Consider the following 21,230-nt stretch of genomic DNA (forward strand, 5'->3'; position numbering starts at 1 on the left):
CGTATCGCAAAAAAAAAAAAAAGAGCTGTGTCTAGTCCTGGATTTCAGATTTTTTAAGAAAGTGGAGAAACTGGAAAGGATCCTAAGAAGAAATACTAAAGGTACTAAAGAACCTAGAAAGAAAGGTTGACAGATGCTGTGATTCGGTCTACAGACAAGGTACTGGGAGATAACTTGGCAGCCTGCAAGTACTTGTTCCATTTAAAGAAAAAAGAGAGATTGTGTAGACATTCTCCATATTCGACGATTATAGAACGAAATGGAGCAGGCTCATTCAGCCTCAGTTAAAGGAAAAGAAAAATTCGGCGTCAGCTAAAGGAAAAGCAAATAATTCCTGATCCTAGGCACCTGCAGTGACAGCAAACATGGGTTGCTGAATGTATAGATATCCAGTATGACTCTTCCAATTCACTACTGTTGGACATTTAGCGTCTTTCTAAATTTATTTTTTCCCTTACCGATAGTGCTGTGATGAACACCCATGTAGGTAAATCTCTGTACCATTCTTAACATTCCTTTAAAATATATTCCTTAAAGGGTAATTACTGGTTCAATGGATAGGCATGTTTTTAAGGAGTTTGACAGAACTGCCAAGTTGGCCTCCAGAAAAATCTTCTGGTGAGAGAGTGCTCTTATCAGTTTGCCCAGCACTCTGTCACTCTGTTAGTTCTTCAGGATTTTACCTTACCTTCTCCACTAGTGTCCCCTTGGTTGGGATCAACTGTCTTTGCCATTAAAGATTTGAAGGTGACTATACTCTTTTGTACCTTCCATGGCTCTGCTTCATAGAAATGACTCTGGTTACCTTCTTTTTGTTTTTTCAGAGTACATCCCTAGTTTGGAAAACCACTGAGAGATAAGTAAACAATCAAAAGATAACCAGAAACAAACCCCCCATATGTTTGGAAATTAAGAACTGTGCTTGTATAGATAAACAACAATATCCTACTGTATAGAAGAGGGAACTAATATACATACACACACACATACATACATATATATGTAACTGAATCACTTTGCTGTGTACCAGAAACTAATACAACATTGTCAATCAGCTATACTTCAACTTTTAAAAATGTGCTTCTCAAGAACATATGGATTAAAGAAGAAAGCTGTTGAAAACTAGAGCATATTTCAGGTTGAATAATCGTGAAAATACTGCATAGCAGAACTTGTGGGTTGCTACCAAAACGTAACTAAAAGGAACCTTGCAGCTTTAAGAAAAGAATCAGCAGTGAAAATTAATGAGCTAATAAGAATCCAGCTCAAGAAGTTAGCCAAAATGAATGAATCAATGAGTGAATGAATTTAATGAAATCCTTGAGGTCAGTACTCCTTACGCATCTTAGTACAGCTCCTTGTTTCCAAAACAGTGCTCAATAAGTGGAACTTGATGAACATCAGATTGGATTGGTTCAGTCTTCAAGGCCATGATTCTAAACACATGGTATTTCCAAACTGTCAAAGGTAGAGTATTCCCAGTCTGATTGATCTGCCAAGATAATCCTTCCAAGTGTCACTTAACTTCTTGGGGCAGTAGATTCTGACTTGAGGAATGGAAGACACCTAAACGATGGTGGATTTACGTGGTCTGGTTGAGATGAGCACAGTGTACCAGGATTGCAGCCACCTGGATTATGGTGAGGCTGCATCTTCTTATCTCTGGGCACCCCAGAAGAGTGTTTTGTGTGTATTCTACTAAAAATGTTTTGGAGATAAAGGCTAAAGATAAGTGCCTTTGTACCGTTTCATTAAACACACAGCTTTTGATCATCAGAGACCAAGAAGAGGGCCCAATCCTGTGCCTTCTACATAGGCAGCTGTCTGCTGCAGTTAAAGAAAGCTTTGCATGTGTAAGGGACACAGGATTGGGCTCTGGGGATCAATTTTATTTGAGGAAAAAGAAGTGACTTTAATTTCATTAATGGTCTCCAGGATGATTGTGCTACCAGTTTAATTCTCCATTAAATGTGCATGCTGCGTGGCGCTCCGTTTCTTGCCTTTAGTATCATTGAGCTCCAGCTGACACTAACCTGTTTTCTATTTCATAACTGAATCACAGGGCTTTTTCAGGAGAAGTCAGCAAAGCAATGCCACCTACTCCTGTCCTCGTCAGAAGAACTGTTTGATTGATCGAACCAGTAGAAACCGCTGCCAACACTGTCGATTACAGAAATGCCTTGCCGTGGGGATGTCTCGAGATGGTGAGCACCCGCAGCCTGCGCTGTACAGTAGCACGGGGTTGCGAAAGTGCCCTCGGAAGCCTGGACCCAGATCTGCCAGAATATGTCACCTCTGTGCCTCCACCCCCTCCACCCCTGCCTCCTCTGGCGGCTTTGTGGGTGTCACAGCGGTTACTTCTCCATAAACCATTCCAGTCAGTTCACTAGCTGATGGGGGGCTGGGGGCATGGAGGAGAATTGGCTATGTGGTCAGAACACCTTCAGACTTTTGACAGGGGTCCCTTGGGCTTCCCCGGTGGCGCAGTGGCGGAGAGCCCGCCTGCCGATGCGGGGGACGCGGTTTCGCGCCCCGGTCCGGGAGGATCCCACGTGCGGCGGAGCGGCCGGGCCCGTGAGCCACGGCCGGCTGAGCCTGCGCGTCCGGAGCCTGCGCTGCGCAACGGGAGAGGCCGCCACAGTGAGAGGCCCGCGTACCGCAAAAAAAGAAAAAAAAACAGGGTCCCCAACCCCCAGGCCACGGACCCTTACCAGTTAGGAACTGGGCCACACAGCAGGAGGTGAGTGGCAGGCCAGCAAGCTAGTGAAGCTTCATCTGCTGCTCCCCCATCGCTCGTATTCCCGCCTGATCTCCCCCCTCCCCCATCCGTGGAAAAATTTTCTTCTATGAAACCAGTCCCTGGTGCCAGAAAGGTTAGGGACTACTGGTTTAAAACATTACATGTGGATGAATTGATGGAAGGTAAGTGTAACCTGAGGGTCTTAAAAAGGATACCTTCTAGAAGCATTTTTCCCCACAGAAAACACAAGCCAGAGCTAATTGTTACATGTCTTACACTAGTAAGGTTATTGGCAGTTGGGACGAATTAGCTTTTATGCTAACTGGATCCAAAGTCAAACATTTGTACATACAGTATGTGTGAAAATAGTGCAAAGCATGCCCAAGTGACAAATGTTCTTTTCATTAAGAGAAGCTATTTTAAGAACTAGAGACCATCTACCATTCATTTGCAAAACAGTTCAGGATCTTCCTGGAAAAACTGTCTTAAGTGCACGGAATAATCAACACCAGATTTTAAGACTATTCTTATATAAGGAAATTGGGCAGTTAGTGTAGTGGATAACATTTTAAGGACTTTTCCAAATATACTGGCTGGCTGGTTCTCTTGAGAGATCCCTTTGAAGGAAGCATCTCTTCCAGTGGAGTTTCAGCCTGTGGAAAAATAACTTCAGACTGCTGGGCAGGCGTTCTGAAGGTCTCCTTTCCCCATAATCAGATGTTCTTGGGACCTGTGGACCCACCCAGGCACAAGTTGTACACAGGGTGACCTCTTAGAATTTGTAGGGCCAAAGTGAAGTTTTGGGGATTGGAGGATGCAATCTTCCGATGTACTTACACTGAACTTACACTGTATTCTCAGAAATTCCTGTGATACGCAGCTCTGCAGATTTCACCTTCCAGTGGCACTAAACTCACAAAATTAGGTATATCTCTTATGAATCTGTAAGTTAAAAATCACAAGTTGTGTGTGTATTTTCTCAAGACCCAATCCGGGGACTTCCCTGGCAGTCCTGTGGTTAGGGCTCTGGGCTTCCACTGCAGGGGACGTGGGTTCGATCCCTGGTCAGGGAACAAAGATCCCACAAGACGCACAGCACAGCCAGAAACAAAAAAACCTGATCCATTCATTTCACTTACGGGATAGTATGATTACTGTTGTTAATATTAAGAAAAGAGTTAAAACACAATTCAGAGTCATAGCAGAACAAGCTTCCCCCTTTGGGTATTCATCCCCTTGGGGGTTCCAAAGTATTCTTTTCAAAAAAATTAAGTACCTTCAGTATGCCTTGTGGAGATTTCTCGTATAAGTGACAGCACACTTCGTTGTGGACTTGGAGTGAATTTGGGGACTTATACAATTACAGGCCTGAAATTCAGAGCCCACATCAGCCTGACTGCTGTCTAACCAGCCCCACCCAAGTTTGTCACCTGACTTGTGGAAACTGGAAATTGACCAGAATCCAGCTCACTTGTTTCCTTTGTGCAGAATGAAAGCACATCCTCCTTGGCAGGAAAAAGATCCACCAGCTGGCCTGGACAGTGGGCCCTGATTCCCAACTTCACTTCCATCTATCCTGCCTCCTGCCCCAAGACTCATAGAATTATGTTGATGGTCAGATGGGTGAATTCATCCACCTGGTCAGGTATCAATTTAACCATAATCAATTAGGAGGTTTTAATCCCTCCAGCAGCGGCTTTATCTACACATACAGAGTCAGGCTGAGAAATAAATGGGTTAGTGGGGGGTTCAGACCAGGAAATCATAGGATTTATTTTCTCAATCATCTGGGTGTTTTAGGAGAAATCATTTGGGATTCTAAATGAACTGGAATATTACTCCAGTCAGTGTTCCACTTTAAATATGGGGACACGTCACACGGAGAAGGGCTGCACACACAAATTCTCCCGATGGGGATCTTCCACAGAGTCTGCCCTTTCCAAAATTCTGATATTCTTTTTACTTGCGGCTAAATGAGAACAGCAGAAAGTGCCCTTTAAAGATGGGTCCAAGGCATGGAAGCAACCTAACTGTCCATCGACAGATGAATGGATATAGAAGATGTGGCACATATATGCAATGGAATATTACTCAGCCATTAAAAGAAACGAAATTGTTATTTGTAGTGAGGTGGATGGACCTAGAGTCTCTCTTACAGAGTGAAGTAAGTCAGAAAGAGAAAAACAAATACCATATGCTAACACATATGTATGGAATCTGAAAAAAAAAAGGTTCTGAAGAACCTAGGGGCAGGACAGGAATAAAGACACAGACATAGAGAATGGACTTGAGGATAGGGGGAGGGGGAAGGGTAAGCTGGGACAAAGTGAGAGAGTAGCATGGACATATATACACTACCAAATGTAAAATAGCTAGCTAGTGGGAAGCAGCTGCATAGCACAGGGAGATCGGCTCGATGCTTTGTGACCACCTAGGGGGCTGGGATAGGGATGGTGGGAGGGAGACGCAAGAGGGAGGAGACGTGGGGATATATGTATATACACATATAGCTGATTTACTCTGTGATGCAGCATGAAACTAACACACCATTGTAAAGCAATTATACTCCAATAAAGATGTTAAAAGAATAATAATTTTAAAAAGACAGGTCCAAGGGTCTCACAGGGACCTCAAGACCCAGGAGCAAGAGAAGGCATAGACTCAAGAGATGTAATTCATGGAATTGCAAATGCTTCGTCCAGTCTGTTGAGCTTTCTCAAGGAAGCACCAGATTTGGCTGTTTGATCAGGAAGAAACTCATGTAAGCATACGGATTAGTGAAATGAGTGCAAATTGAGGTTTGACTGCTTGTGCCCCGATAACACCTCCGTGAGTCTGTGCGTCCCTGTGCTCTGGTGTGAACACTGGGAAGAGAAACATCTAGACCAACTGCCTGGGTAGAGAGGGAACAAGCCCATTAAGTCGAATTTCAGTAGCTCCCACTGAGCCTAGGGTTGTGTGACAGCACAAAAACGTAGGTGGTCATTGCTCTGGGTCTCTTCTATCAGCCCTGGGTCTGTTTTTGAAACGCAGCTCCTCTGGGATGTGTCTTTGCTGTTCGGGATGTGGAACAAGCCTGTGTGAGGTGGGACCATTTATTTTCACCTCAGGATCACGTCCTTATTTTGTGGTTGTGTGGTTTTTCATGGAATTGTCTGCAACTTCAAAGGAACTCCTAAAGCATGCTGGAGAGGATCATGGAGAAAATCGTGTTGTATATGGTGTGCCTTGGCTTTTTTCTTCCAGCTGTAAAATTTGGCCGCATGTCGAAAAAGCAACGAGACAGCTTGTACGCAGAAGTACAGAAACACCGGATGCAGCAGCAGCAGCGAGACCACCAACAGCAGCCTGGAGAGGCCGAGCCGCTGACTCCCACCTACAGCATCTCGGCCAACGGGCTTACGGAGCTTCACGACGACCTCAGCAGCTACATTGACGGGCACACCCCCGAGGGCAGCAAGGCAGACTCTGCCGTCAGCAGCTTCTACCTGGATATACAGCCTTCCCCGGACCAGTCAGGTCTTGATATCAACGGAATCAAACCAGAACCAATATGTGACTACACACCAGCATCAGGCTTCTTTCCCTGCTGCTCCTTCATACTGCTCCTTCACTAATGGAGAGACGTCTCCACCTGTGTCCATGGCAGAACTAGGTAATGGCTTCCGTGTTTCCATTGGGATGGACTACTTGTGCCATTTGAAGGAAATGGGATTTGTCTGACTTTCCTTTAATGAGTTATGTTATTAAAATGATGCATCTAGAAGGGCGAGTCACCTTTACCATTTGGACCACTTCATAATTCCAACCTGCCCTCTTGTTTTTGACTGTCCACTGTTTCCCATCATATATCCAAGAAACTCAGTGACCTCTCGGCATCAGAGCTGAGACAATACGAACTTAAAGCAATCTTTAAATTCCACAGAAAACTGTAAGTTCAGGGAATGGCCCCATTAAGTCCACTGATTTAGTTATGTTCTAAGTATTGCTTTATACCAAAAGTTATAAAAATAGCAACCCACAAACTTAACCTGGCACATAGACATGCGTTTTTGACCAGTGCAGAGCTTTACAATTTTTGAATTGGTTGCTAAAATTTTAAGCCTGGACAATTTCACCTGAAAGTTCAGATTTTCATTTTCTTGTGGAAGGAAAAAAAAAAAAAGATCTAGTTACACTGGACCAGCATTTGGGAATGGCAACAACCAACTGGTACCACTTAGGGCCTAACGCCTTGAAATGGGTGCATCCCACTCGGCATTTATATCACTGCCCAGTCCCCTTACGCATCTAAGTTTTGTAACTCTGACACATTCTATAATCGTTAAAGGGAAATTAGCTTCTTTATTTGCCAAAATGTTTTGGTGATGGATACTAATGCAAAACTGATGTATTTCATAGAAGACTCACCATGCCAAAAAAAACCCCCACAAAAACCTGTCATTTCCTTATTCCTGTGACATTGGTGCTTCTTGGGAGATGTGACCTAGAAATGTTAACACAGACAATGGAAAACTTTTCATTTCAAGGAAGTTGTGGTATAACATCCTCTGTTATATTTAATCGATTTTTAAGTACAGCACTATTATTAGAGAAACTTTGATAAGGACCTTTACTGTTTGAGAATTTGATCTACTCCTCCCCATGGTTCCTCACACAAGGTTATAATCCTTTGGGTTATTTCAATTAGTTGCTATGAAGATGACTAAGTTAAGACGAAGAGAGAATGAAGACTTCACATGGAAAAGAACCAGCAGGTTCTGACTTGAGCACAGACGTCCTTAGTTCACAGAAATAATGGTTGTGTTCTTTAGACGGTTTCTCCACCTCTGTACCCCATAAAACATTTTTTAAGTGAAATTTATATTTCCAGTAAAATCTTTCTCCAAATAGAACAAATTGAATGTTCTTTACGGTTTTTACACAAGCACCTCTTTATGGGTCTAAATTTAAATCCTCAGGAGCAGGGACATTTTAAGCCTGGTCTTTAACCACTGAACAGCATTAAAGGTGTATCACAGCTCTTTTGATTAACAGAGAAACCTCTGAACTAGAAGCCAAGCTGAGCCAGAGCTAGGCTTGGTTTTTTTTTTTTCTTTTTTTTTTTCTTGAACTAGAACAAAAACCTTCCGTTTTTGTCGTGAGATCTTGGTTGACTCGAGCCTTAAGCAGAGCTGTAATGAAAGTAAAATTTTCAGAAATGAATAAGGATTTGATTGAAAACTGACATGATACAGTGAAAAATGACCTAGCTCGCTTTAGGTTTGCTTCTCCTTTATCATAAATACTAGTGAGTCTATGCCATTTGCTTGTCGAATGTTCAACCCAGAAATAAACTCACACCGCTTGGCCTAAGTGTGTCCCTTGAACATGGCACTTGGGCTAAATGTGCACTAATACCTAAGTGGAGCCAGAAGTGGCTCAGCCGATTTCCCCAGCCCCTCCTTCACCCACAAATCCCTTTCCTCTTCTACAGCTGTCACCTCCCAGTGAGTCTGAGAGCCCTGTGCCCTCATCCATTCTCCATGTTCTCCTAAACTAGGGATTTTTCACACGTAATTGTGGCATTTTTTTTCCACGATGAATAAAACTAACTCATCGCTAGGATTTGCCCCAAACCCCAAACTAAACAAGAATTTCGTTGAAAGGGATATAATGGAGCTCTGATTTTCTGTCCCATTTACAGGTGCGGAATAGTTTGAGGAGCTAAGAGTAGCGTAAAAGCAGCCAGAGACCTTGCTGCTACTTCTTCAAAGCTCTCTGAAGTTCCCTGACATTTCCTTGGGGGCTTAAGTCCGACTCTCCCTTTAACTAACTTGACTTCATTTTAGGCTAAATTTTATCATCAGATTTGAAACAAATGAAACCATTTGTGCAATTGCAAAATAAATTGTAAATTAACGTATCCTAAGCTCAGTTCTGTCTTTCAACAATAGTATCTACTAATCCATTACTGTTAGTGGAAATACATCTGCATTCCTGGCTACGAAATTCTGCCCTTGATGTACACTTAGTACCTGAATTATACATTCCAGATAAACTACCTAGGTTCCTTTTTAAAAAAAAGCTAACTGGGGAATTCCCTGGCGGTCCAGCATTAGGACTCAGTGCTTTCACTGCCATGGGCCCAGGTTCCATCCCTGGTCGGGGAACTAAGATCCCGCAAGCCGAGCTGCACAGCCAAAAGAAATAAAAAAGCTAACTGCACTTATGACTATAATTAATAACTAAAGCCTTGTACATAAGAGATAACTGATAATGTTGGGCAAAGCATGAGACAAGAAGTCAGCTTCTGTGGGTTGTGGTCCTAGCTTTGCTGTAGGTTGCACAACCTAGTATAAGTCATGTTACCTCTGCAAGCTGCAGTCTCCCTACCCATGGACTGTAAAGATTCAGAGCATAGACTCTGGAGCCAAATTGTGTATGTTTGAATCACTGCCCACTTGCCAGCTATGACACCTTGAAAAGTCACTTAACCTCACTGTGGCTTGGTTTTTTCATCTGTAAAATGGAGATAATACTAGTATCTTCCCCCTAGAGTTGTCATGAAGGTTAAGAAAAAATATTTGTATATATATACAGTATATAGATAGATAGATAGATAGATAGATAGATGATAGATAGATAGATGTAGGTAGGTATGTTATATTAGTCTGTTATATGAGTCTATGTTGTATAGAGTTTACATAGTAAACTCTACCTAAGTGTTAACTTTTATCATCATTGTTAATGTTATTATCTACAAAGTGATGAGAGTTTGGACCAGATGATACCTAAAGTTCCATACCACTGTGAAAACCTGTGACTTTCTCAGAAGACAGGATTTTCCATCTGAAGTATCTAGACCTTGGCTGTCCTGATGAAGCCATCATAGTTGAGGAGGTGAACTGATTTGCCTGTCACAAAGTGAGTTACCCAACTGAGCTCAGACCAGAAACCAGGTCTCCTAACTCCTAGTTCCAAGGTATTTCACTATTCCAGACTGCTTGTCTGAGAGACCACACTAACTTCTTAGCTTTTACTCAGTCTGACCATATTCTCCTTTGCTGAAATGGAGGCTTAAAAACAGCACAATGTCTAAAATCTTACACTTGCCAAATCAAGTATGAATTTTGATCAAAGGCAGCTGGTGCGAATGCAGCCACTGCCCTCTACTGGTCATTGGACATTGCATCATTTGTTGTTGCTTCTAAAAGCTGGCCTCAAATAGGTAGGGATGGGTGGGGACAATTTTTACGATGAAGTGAAACAAGAAGATGCTGTGACCATATTAACTGGAAACAAAGCATGATCTGGAAGAGAATACTGTGAGCTTCTTCCCATTCTTCCCTTCCTAGGATTCTCCCAGCTTCCCTCTGAACATTTTCATCATTTCTTTCATAGTTACAAAAATTGAATTTACTATGTACACACTTATTTTCTTGTTTCTGATTCCCCATTATTTTGTCTTTATTCCCCCCTTCTCTTCACACACGTCACTGATTCTAAGACATAGACATCATTTCTTTCTCTCTCTGTTTCTGTCTCCTTTAAATTTTTTTCTTTTGTTGATGTTTTATTTTTTATGATATTTACTTATGTTGTTTTCATGCCTGTGTGTTGCCAAGTAGAGCTGTTAAGGTTTATCGTGCTTCAGTGTTTCAGAATCTCTGAGGAGGTTCTAGTCTCGAGCTTTGTTTAGGTGAACCTGCTCTGTTTTCACACAAACAAATCCAATTCTGTTTGACCTAAGCAGTAACAAATTTCCAAACAGACACTCTTACTAGTGTTGCTAAGTTTGCCCTCAGCACCACTGTTTTAAATAACTTTCCTATTATATATTCAAGACCCTGGAAGGGGCATCACTTTGGGGTATGGTTTTGTATTCTTGGAGTCTTGTCAGTTCTTCTTTTAAAATACTTCTTGAATTGTCCTTCCTTTCCATAACAATTATTAGCAACCTATTTCAAGCTCTTAGTCCCTTACATGTAGATTTCAGCAGCCTTCTAATTGATCCTCCTGCCTCCAGTCCACCAATGACAAAACCTCTTGTTCTGTTTCCCCAAATACAGTGTTCAGCATGTCAGCTCCCTCTTGAGACTCCTGCTGACTCCTTTTGTTAATCAAGTCCGTACTCTCAATCTCAACATTCAGGATCCTTCAGGATGTGAATGGTTCTCTACCCATATTTCTGTTTTGACACCATCACTTTATCACATCTTCCTGTCTCCTGTAGATGCCATATCCATTCTTTCATCTACCATCCCTTGAACGTGGAACCGGTCCACTGCCTCACACACTGGCCTCTGCCTACCAAATCCTCCCCTTCCTTCAGGGGCCAATCCAAATGTTCCTCTTCTGTCAAGAAGCATCCCCTAATTCCCCTCATCTCTCTGATAGCACCTATTATGTTTTTATTTTTCTTTCTCTTCTAGTAGAATTCAACTTCATGCTTTATTGTCTAGTGTCTTGAATTGTCCTTTCAGCATGTATGTACATGTTCACCAGATTATAAGTCCCTAGAGAAACTTATTTGGCATCTATTTCTTTTAATATCTTCAAATTCGGTACACTTCAGGATAATAAGAACAAATGTTTATGTAGCAGATGCTATGTTATCCTCTCTATTCTAAGTGCTCAACTCACTTAATTTTCACAGATGCCCTATGATAAATAGGAAATTAGGTACTATTTTCCTCATTTTACAAATAAAGAGACTGAAGTGCAGAGAGGTTAAGTAACTTACCCAAGATCACACAGCTACTAAGTAGCAGAGCTGAGATTCAAACCCAAGCAGTCTGGGTCCAGAGTCCATCTCATCTCTTAACCACCACACCATATATATATATATATATATATATATATGTGTATATATATATATATATATATATATATGTATATATGTATGTATATATGTATATGTATATGTATATATAGTGACATAGTAGGCTTCAGTAATGCTTGTTCTGCCATTTTTGCAGGAAAAACAAAAGAAATACGCAGTTGTTGTCCCACCAAAAATACCATTTTCTAATTTTTCAAGAGTAATCCTCCACCAGTCAATGTATATGGCAGATCTGTCTTCATAAAAATACCAGGTACAGGTCGTGTCAGTCATTTTTCCCACTTCTCTAGGTCAATATTTTCAACTCCAACATTCACTCCCAGACGCTGGTGTAAAGGCACAGAGAAGGTCAGGTCAGGAGGGTCTTTGAAGATGCCAAGCCTTATTGCTAAATGTTGGCTTTGCCTGTCCTTTATCCTCATGTCCCCAAATATAGAATAGTTCCAAATTGCTTACTTAAATATGTCGAGATCATTAAAACTGGTTCAGCCATGTTGCTTTATACTTGTTACTTTTTAAATCAAATATTAAGTAGGGAAAACCCTGAAGAACTTGGCTTTTCATGTTGTGATCTCCTGTTTTCTCCTTAGAACACCTTGCACAGAATATATCTAAATCACATCTGGAAACTTGCCAATACTTGAGAGAAGAGCTCCAGCAGATAACGTGGCAGACCTTTCTGCAAGAGGAGATTGAGAATTACCAAAACAAGGTAGACTGAAGAATTGTACCTAAGATTGAGGCAATGTTGGGAAGGGTGTTTGTGCAGGAGGTTTGAATACAAACAGACCAAAGAATGAATGTTTTTCATCAGATAGCAGATTTCTATTTAAAAATCTGTCTTCCAGAGCTGATCACGTTCTTGGGGCTTTGTCACCTTATTGAGATGTCAGTGTGCGAAATTTCAGAAACAGCACACAGATTCTGTTGTTCCTGTAACTATACACATATGTCCTGTGATTTGTCAACAGGGAGCTAGATTAAGGAGCTTCCAAAAGGCTCAAAGAATTGGGATTTGTCCCGATATCACAATGGAAGATTTCACGGTCCAGAAGTTGATGTAAAATAGTCTCAGCCTCATGGTTCCGGAGTTAAAAAGGAGGAGTTTAGAGAATATGTGTAAAAAAAAGCTTGGAAGCTATGATTCTAATTCCAGTCTGAATCTAGCAACATGAGGCTGGCAAGTAGTACTGCCAGTTACCTTTTTCTATAAAACAGTCCGATCAACAAATTACCTAAGTGGGAGGGCAGGGCTGGAGAAGAAGGACTTTTAATTTTCCATTCTGCCCTTTAGTAGAAGAAAATGCTGTGATTTTTCCCAATAATCATAGAAATTTAGGCTGAGGAAGTACCATAGAGATTATCAAGGTTAATCCTCCCCTTCATTTTACGTATGAGGAAACGAGCATCCCTTGGGCACATGGCTGAGAGTGCAAACATCAGGACTAGACCATGAGTCCTGGTTCCTAATTCAGTGTTTCTTCCCTCCTGTTGTATTGGTAGAAACAGTCTTAAACTAAGATTGGGGAAATAAGTGAGCAACAAGATGGATCCAGGTTAGCCTGTAACTAAATTGGAGAGTGGGTATATAAAAGGAATTAAACAGGACAGGTTGGGGGAATAGCAGCGCATCACCTTGTTTACCTTTGAGTTAGCAGGTGACACCGGCCGCCAGAATTACAAAGGGAAGCAAGAGAGCAATAAACAGCAGCAAGGTGTGTGAAGTGGGATTCAGAGTCAGAAATGCTGGGATTTGAATCCCACCTCCAATACCTCTTAGGTGTGAAACCTCTGTGAGCATTTGTGTCCATTTATGGGAAATGGAAGAACATTCTTGTGAAAATGAAATGAGACAAGGATGTCATAAAGCACCCAGCTCATAGCAGGTGCACAATAAATACAACTGACTCCCCTTTCCTTCCCTTCCCCCAGTAAAGTGGTGTGAAATTCCCCAAGGCAAAATAATTGCTTACAAGGAGATTCTACTTTGCTACTCTCCGTGGCCCAGGGTTAAATCAGTGGCGTGAGTTGCTTTCTTGACTCCGGTTTTCATCTTCTGCTGCATGTATGCTCATAACATCTTCCCCCTGTCCCTTTGCCACCAAAATGGTAAGAGAGGAATTGGAGGAGACCAGGAAGAACTTGGAAGCAGTCATTATAACGGAAGTAACTGGCCAACTGATTATTTTTAAATCCTCTAGCTTTTCTGGATCCATTTCCAAAGAAGGATTTTACACAATAGGAACAGTTAAAACAACTGTGTCAAGGGTATGGGTAATGGGGATGTTAATGTGTTTCCCTCTTCAACAGCAGCGGGAGGTGATGTGGCAGTTGTGTGCCATCAAAATTACAGAAGCTATACAGTATGTGGTGGAGTTTGCCAAACGCATTGATGGATTTATGGAACTGTGTCAAAACGATCAAATTGTGCTTCTCAAAGCAGGTATGTGCTTTGCAAGTGAATTTTGAGTTCTCTGACTAACCTGCTTTCACCGGCTTATTAAAGAAATGCTTGGTAAGGAAGGTGTCGAGAACAGTTTTTCTCCAAATGATAATAGCTCAGTTTCTCTTAGCAGAAACTGAGAGGTTTTTTGTTTTTGTTTTTGTTTTTTTTAAGGTTTTTGAGCTATTTGCAGGAAATATTCCCTCCATTTTGCTTCTCCTCTGGGTGAAAAGATTAATTTGAAAGACACCTGCATTCCACAGTTTTAACCATCACCTGTGTTTTGTTTCTGTGCCCCAGGTCCTCAGGAGGTTTTGGTAAGCTGTTAGGAAGAAGGCTGTTTGTGGAACTCAGAGACACATCCCTGGGTTTTTGTTTGTTTTAATAACAGGAGTCCATGTTTTTCTTGCAACTCTGAGATTCTGTATTATTGCTGGACAGAGAAGTGCCCAAGAAGTAATTCATAAATCAGTCTCTCTTCAGTAATAAAGGCCTTAGCTTTGGCACAAGTCTTTAATTACTCTTATGAACTCTGCTCTTTTAAATAGAGAGCTAAAGGTGACTGAGAGCCTGCTAGTTAAGCCCAGCCCCATTGACTCAGAAAGGGGTCTCTATGGTCAAAATCAACTCACCAAGACAATAACCCACCCCGTTTCTGCCTTTGCTCAGGTTCTCTGGAGGTGGTATTTATCAGAATGTGCCGTGCCTTTGACTCTCAGAACAATACCGTGTACTTTGATGGGAAATATGCTAGCCCCGACGTCTTCAAATCCTTAGGTAAGGAAATCTCTGGGTGCTTTGTCTTCAAATCAGGACTAGGGGAAAAGATGGGAGTTGGGTGAAAGCTCTTCTTGAACAAAATGGAGATTGGTTTTTTGGACACAAGAGTTAAAGGATTTTATACCTATGTTACTTTATAGTTAATCACCGTAGAAAATATACACAGCTCAAATGCTTTTTGTCTATGTTACACGTAAGGGTCTAGAGTTTCATTTTATCTAATTGGTAATCGAAGAAATTTATGTTCTATATCCTTCCAGTTCCCTTCCAGATTTTTAAGAACCAGGTTTGCAGGGGATATATTATTCAATAAACTTGATTTTGCTACATAAAATCAAGCAAGGAGCTAAAAGTCTGCCCTTCCATACCCGTTAAATAGCAACCGTTAATGAGATATCAAAGAAAGAAAGTATAGCTAAGTGAAACTGTGACATATACTTTAAAAATAAATTATTTTAGATTTCTGTAATTCAAAGTAAGACAAAGTCATTAAGAAGAATGGGACGGTATCCAAGATATGTTGTTAAGTGATTTTAAAAACAGTTAAATGACGGAAGGTATGTATACTCGAGAAGAGCCCGTTGACACTTTTTTTTTTTTTTTTGGCTACGTTGGGTCTTCGTTGCTGCACTCAGGCTTTCTCTAGTTGCAAGGAGCAGGGGCTACTCTTCCTTACGATGCGCGGGCTTCTCATTGCAGTGGCTTCTCTTGTGGCAGAGTACAGGCTCTAGGCACGCAGGTTTCAGTAGTTGTGGCACACGGCTCAGTAGTTGCAGCACGCGGGCTCAGTAGTTGCAGCACGCAGGCTCGAGGGCGCAGGCTCAGTAGTTGTGATGCATAGGCTTAGTTGCTCCATGGCATGTGGGATCTTCCCAGACTAGGGCTCAAACCCATGTCCCCTGCATTGGGGAGGCACCACTTAACCACTGCGCCACCAGGGAAGTCCCTAGCCTGTTGACATTTAACTATATGTACATAATATGGAAATCTGAAAGAACAGACCCCAACTTAACCAGCTTTGTGGGGGTGGGTTTTTATTTTATGGGACTTTCACCTTCTGTGTTTTCAGTTCTGTAATAGTTACAATAGGGACTTCCCTGGCAGTCCAGTTGTGAAGACTCTGTGCTTCCAGTGCAGGGGGCATGGGTTCAATCCCTGGTCAGGGAAGTAAGATCCCACATGCCATGTGGCACGGCCAAAAACAAAAAAAAATTATAACAGTTTTACCACCATAATGTGTCACTTGTTTTCATTTTTAAGCGTGTTGTACAAAAAATAGAGTAGAAAACAAAAAAATGAGTGAAGTTAACACTTCAGTTAGATTATAGCTGTTAGACTCTATTGGTTAAGAGTGTGGGCTCTGAAGTTGGGCAGCTGGCTTTGAATCTCAGGCTGTCACTTCCCACTTGTGGAATCTTCAGCACATTCCTTTTCTTTCCAGGTCCATTTCCTTGCCTTTAAATTGGGGATAGTAACAATAATACCTCCCTCGTAGGGCTGTTGTGAAATAGTAGAATACCCAAAGAATCCTCTCAGAGCAGCACCTAACACAGTAATCACACCACAGAAGTTCACTCTCATTATTGCAAATGATGATGATGGTGGTGATGTTGGTGGTAATGGTGATGGTGGCTAAACTGATTTTTCTTTTAACATTTGAAAGTATTAAACTATAGAAATGTTATTACTGTTCCCTCTGATCTTCAACTGCTAGATCCCTCTTTACCTTCTTCCATATTTTACTCCTAGGATAATAACCAAACTCCTAACCTGTCTTTAATTTTGGCAGGTTGTGAAGACTTTATTAGCTTTGTATTTGAATTTGGAAAGAGTTTATGTTCTATGCACCTGACTGAAGATGAAATTGCATTGTTTTCTGCATTTGTCCTGATGTCAGCAGGTAAGATAACCAAATACAATGGTTTTTAAGTTGTCCAGGTAAAGAATTTCTACAAGTACATAACTTACAATGGCTATAGACTATTCAGAGGGACTGCCACCCTTATTAAGTCTAATTTTAAGTTCTTCAGACAACAGCCCCCTGCTACACACATACATATGCATGTACGCTTCTAAGAAGACCTCATGCCATTCTGATAAAATCTTAAGAAATGAGAATTGAATAAAATCCCATCTACAATTAACCTCCTGCTACCGAGAGAAATGCTGTGGTAGAGTAGGTGTGCCCTCCTCAACACCAATCTCCAAGATAACATGGTTTTTAAAACATTCTACTTTTTAAAAAAAATCCATTTGGATGTCATCCACGAGCCTATCTGAATTTAGTGTATGTTTTCAACCAGTACTGCCTCTTGGTGATAATCACTTTTGCACATTTGCTCTCTTCGTTTTGGAATTCTTAAACATAAAGACTTTATCCTAAATTAACAATCCTATTTCATTTGGCACTCTCTTGACAGTTTCACTTGCCTTGGACTATAAAGCAATTTTCATATTTGCCAGAAAGACTTAGCAGGATTGATATGAGTATATCATTCAGAAACATAACTATTAGAAAGGCTTAAGGGCCATGGTGGTTTCATTTGCACTCGTCCGAGCATGGCCTTAGATTTAAATGGCTGTCTTTTTGGAAAAGGAGGATCCTTCCTTCTTTCAAGTGTCAGTAAAGATGGAAAGGCTTAACACTCTGTTTTGTAACCGTCCTAGATCAGTTTTTCACTCCTTTAGGAGCAAATTTTGAAAGAGGGGTGAAAGTGGCCTGTTAGTCCCTGACTCTGCAGTGTGGTGTGATAATCTGTATCTAGGAGTCAGGAGGAGTTGGGGTGTTCTGACACCATGTTGGAAGAATACTCAGGAGTATATGGTTTTTCATATTTAGATCGCTCATGGCTGCAGGAAAAGGTAAAAATTGAAAAGCTGCAACAGAAAATTCAGCTAGCTCTTCAACACGTCCTACAGAAGAATCACCGAGAAGATGGAATACTAACAAAGGTGAGAGCCAGAGGGTTTCCAACTGACAAGCCTGAATTATCCCTTGCCCAGATCACGCCAGCCACGTCTATAAGTCAGGCCACCAGACCCCAAAAGTATCAGTAAGCAATGGCCTACGGAGAAGAGAGAAGTATCCTCATTTCAAAAAATTATCTTGGGCCAAGATTCAGGTTAAATTCTATTTATTATCGTTGGTTATAAAGCGTCCTGGAATAATAGAGCAATGATAGAATGTTTTTTTAAAGCATTAATTCATTCTGAAAAAATCCTCCACCTATCCCATCAAAGATGGGCAGAAGGCAGAGTTCATGTTCTGCCGTGATATAAACTAGGGAATTTGGAATTTAAATCTTTGATTTCAGAAAGACGAAGTGATGAAGGACTAAAACAATAGAATTAATCTATTCTACTATTAGTTCTAGTTCCATTAAAGTCATTAGTAATCAGCAGTAAATGACTTTTGTGTTTTCTTCATCAATTTCTCATTACTACCCTGTATTCAAAGCATAGGGTTTCATTTTTGCTAATTACTGTCTTTCGCAATAAAAATATAATTAGGATGTCAATTTAAAATATGATAATATCCTTCAGTGTTACTGCTAGTAGTATGTATTTGGTCTTAGAAAAATCAGCCCTATTCTTTCTTGGATTATTTTATGTGTCCTGTTGTTCCAGAAGATGCTTTGAAAGGTCTGGATTTTTCTTCCTGTCTGTTTTCTTTCTTTTCTCCTGATAGCTAGGTTAGGTCAGAAAGGGGAAGTTGGGGGGTTAAATGCGGTTTTGTTTTTGATTTTGTCCCTGTTAAATGAGACACTGAGGCAGGATTGGGAAAGAGAAGGAAAAAGAACTTTTCTCCATCTTCTTGCCCCAGTGCAAGGGTACCATTAGGGTCTTTGATTATACAGAGCACCTAACACATGGCCAAGATCGATGCTCTGGTGAAAATGTTTCTTAGGATTATTCTGGGTGGAGATAATAAATATTTTGTGCTGTGCAGTGCTTTAGAGTTTAAAAAGCATTTTTGCAAGTCGTGTTATTATACTCAACCAGTAAAAGTCAATGCTGAGACTTCCACCAGGCCTGCTGACTATTTTTTGTTTTGTTTTCCAGTCAGGGCCTTTTGCTCAGACCCAGAATTGCTTTGTTCTAGGCAGTGCTCTTTCTCCGGAAGAAGCTTGTTGTCACTGGAGTTGACTAGTACTCATTTTGCATAAAAAATGTAGGGGATGCCATCATCTCTAGTTGCAGTGACCTCACCTACCGGTGGCTGTCCCCTTGCCCACTTCTCTATTACCACATGTCTTCCTTTTCCCCAGTGGTAGAGGGCGGGGTTCAGGATGGTAGAGCAGAAAGCATGTTTGAATAGGAGGAGGAGGTGAGACACTTGGGTGCTTTTGCTTATGAACATGTTTTTGGGTTACAAATTATTTGTCTTCAAAATCATATTTAATGTATACCTGATATTCTGTGATATGACTATATCATCATTTGTTTTTACCCTTCCTCTATTACTAGACGTTTAAGTTGCTTCAGGTGTGTTTCACCATTGTAAACAATGTTGACGATCATCCAGATGCCCTGATTTTTGATGCTCACGTCTCTTCTCTCCTGACCCTATGCCCTTTCTTCCACTTACAGTTAATATGCAAGGTGTCTACATTAAGAGCCTTATGTGGACGACATACAGAAAAGCTGATGGCGTTCAAAGCAATATACCCAGACATTGTGCGACTTCATTTTCCTCCATTATACAAGGAATTGTTCACTTCAGAATTTGAGCCAGCAATGCAGATTGATGGGTAAATGTATCACCTAAGCACTTCTAGAATGTCTGAAGTCCAAACAATGAAAAACAAACAAACAAACAAATTAACCGAGACACTTTATATGGCCCTGCACAGACCTGGAGCGCCAACACACTGCACATCCTTTGGTGATCGGGGTCAGGCAAAGGAGGGGAAACAATGAAAACAAATAAAAGTTGAACTTGTTTTTCTCATGCATATGATTTCCATTATGCCTACAGATATGGACCCTTTTTCTGTCTCGACTTCTTGATCATTGACCTCTGTTTACAGCAGAAGGCGGGTACTAAAGTCAGAGGATATCCTTTTTTTGTAGCTCACTGCCCACAGACTTTCTACATCTGTCGGTAACAGCAGAGAGTCCAGCACTAATCGGTGACTGGTGTGCATAGTGGAGGTTGCGGCATTACTTTGCACAACTTGCTCTTTGTCTCATGAAGGAAGTTTTTATTTTTTCACCGATTACTGCCAGTCAGCAGGATGGCACGAAAAGGGTCCATAGCACTAGCAACAATAGCATTATAATATATTACAGGGTAAATGGGCATGAAGACTATATATAGCTAAAAGAGATATTGTTTATATATTGTTTTAATTAATATAAAATGTAGTTACTGGTGTAGCTTTTCCTGTTGAATTGATAAGGCACTTTCATTTTGCACCTTTTTTCTTTAAATTAAATGCTAGCGTGTTCACTGTCGTGTCGCATGTGCACCAGAAACACAAGTTTAACTGAGAAGGCTTGGAAGGTACGTCGGGAGGTATTTATGCTGCTGTTTACACAATTACTTTTAAAAGACTGGCTGGTCATATCTAGAAATCACGCTGTTGGATTAATTTTTTTTTTTTTTTTACACATGAATTTGGAATTAGAAACAGAACTCTCCCTAAATTGTACTTTGCTTTTGGGTCAGTTTAAGGATAGATGTGTTTATGCTTCATACAAAGTTGAGTGATTGATTGATTGGTGCTGTGGACTTACACCCTCGTGCACAGTAATTTTTCAAAGCTTTTGAAAATGCCACCTCATTGAGGCAGGGGAAGGGAGGCTCATTTTGCACAGCTGCGTAGTTATATAGACTCAGCCTCAACTTGGAGTTCTTATGCTTTAAGAACAGATCAGTAACCAGAATATTTATCAGAATCTAGCTTTTATTAGAAGAAGGACCCAAAGATTATATCTGGAGCAAATGCACACTCCCCATGTGAAAACATGAAGCATTTACTTTATGAATGTTTATGTTCTTGGTATAATCTAGGAACCCTGAGAGTTTGTCTCAGAGTGAATCGTTTCTAGACTGCCTCTAGATGGTGTCATTCTAGAACACTGTTCTCCATATTTCATAGTCAATGGATAGGAGGGCAAAGGAGGCGTGCGATGTTGAACCAGTTTCTCTTATTTAAGTATTAAATATTTTAAGCCTTTAAAGTGAAGTCGACGCAAGCTGCAAACAGTTACTTTTGTATTTATCTTCACTAGAAAACTGTGGACTGTAATTTATTTTATTAAATCTTTAGAAGATTGTTTGGCTTTTGTGTTCAGGTGAGAAATATTGAGTTGTTTTTGTTTAATTTTGTGGCTTTTATTTTTTTTAATAATTCCCAATGAGGGAAGGGAGAAGGAACAGTCTGATAGACAAGTGTGCATATTTTAAAATAGGTGACCTTTGGGGAGGTAGGCATTTA

The 21,230-nt window shown here is 40.9% G+C and overlaps 1 protein-coding gene across 1 annotated transcript in view; it reads left to right on the forward strand.

Moving 5' to 3' along the window:
* The window catches only part of RORA (RAR related orphan receptor A), a 754,745-nt gene extending 735,003 nt beyond the window's left edge, over positions 1 to 19,742 (forward strand). Inside the window, 9 exon segments of the mRNA XM_007458880.1 lie at positions 2,063 to 2,204; positions 5,987 to 6,327; positions 6,329 to 6,395; positions 12,155 to 12,276; positions 13,875 to 14,007; positions 14,677 to 14,784; positions 16,577 to 16,687; positions 17,627 to 17,739; positions 19,378 to 19,742. Of these exon segments, the coding sequence (XP_007458942.1) occupies positions 2,063 to 2,204; positions 5,987 to 6,327; positions 6,329 to 6,395; positions 12,155 to 12,276; positions 13,875 to 14,007; positions 14,677 to 14,784; positions 16,577 to 16,687; positions 17,627 to 17,739; positions 19,378 to 19,542 (1,302 nt within the window). The 3' untranslated portion in view covers positions 19,543 to 19,742.
* Positions 19,743 to 21,230: the final 1,488 nt, after the last annotated feature.

Source organism: Lipotes vexillifer, unplaced genomic scaffold (genome assembly GCF_000442215.2).
Source record: "Lipotes vexillifer unplaced genomic scaffold, Lipotes_vexillifer_v1.1 scaffold102, whole genome shotgun sequence".
NCBI classification, from domain to species: domain Eukaryota; kingdom Metazoa; phylum Chordata; class Mammalia; order Artiodactyla; family Lipotidae; genus Lipotes; species Lipotes vexillifer.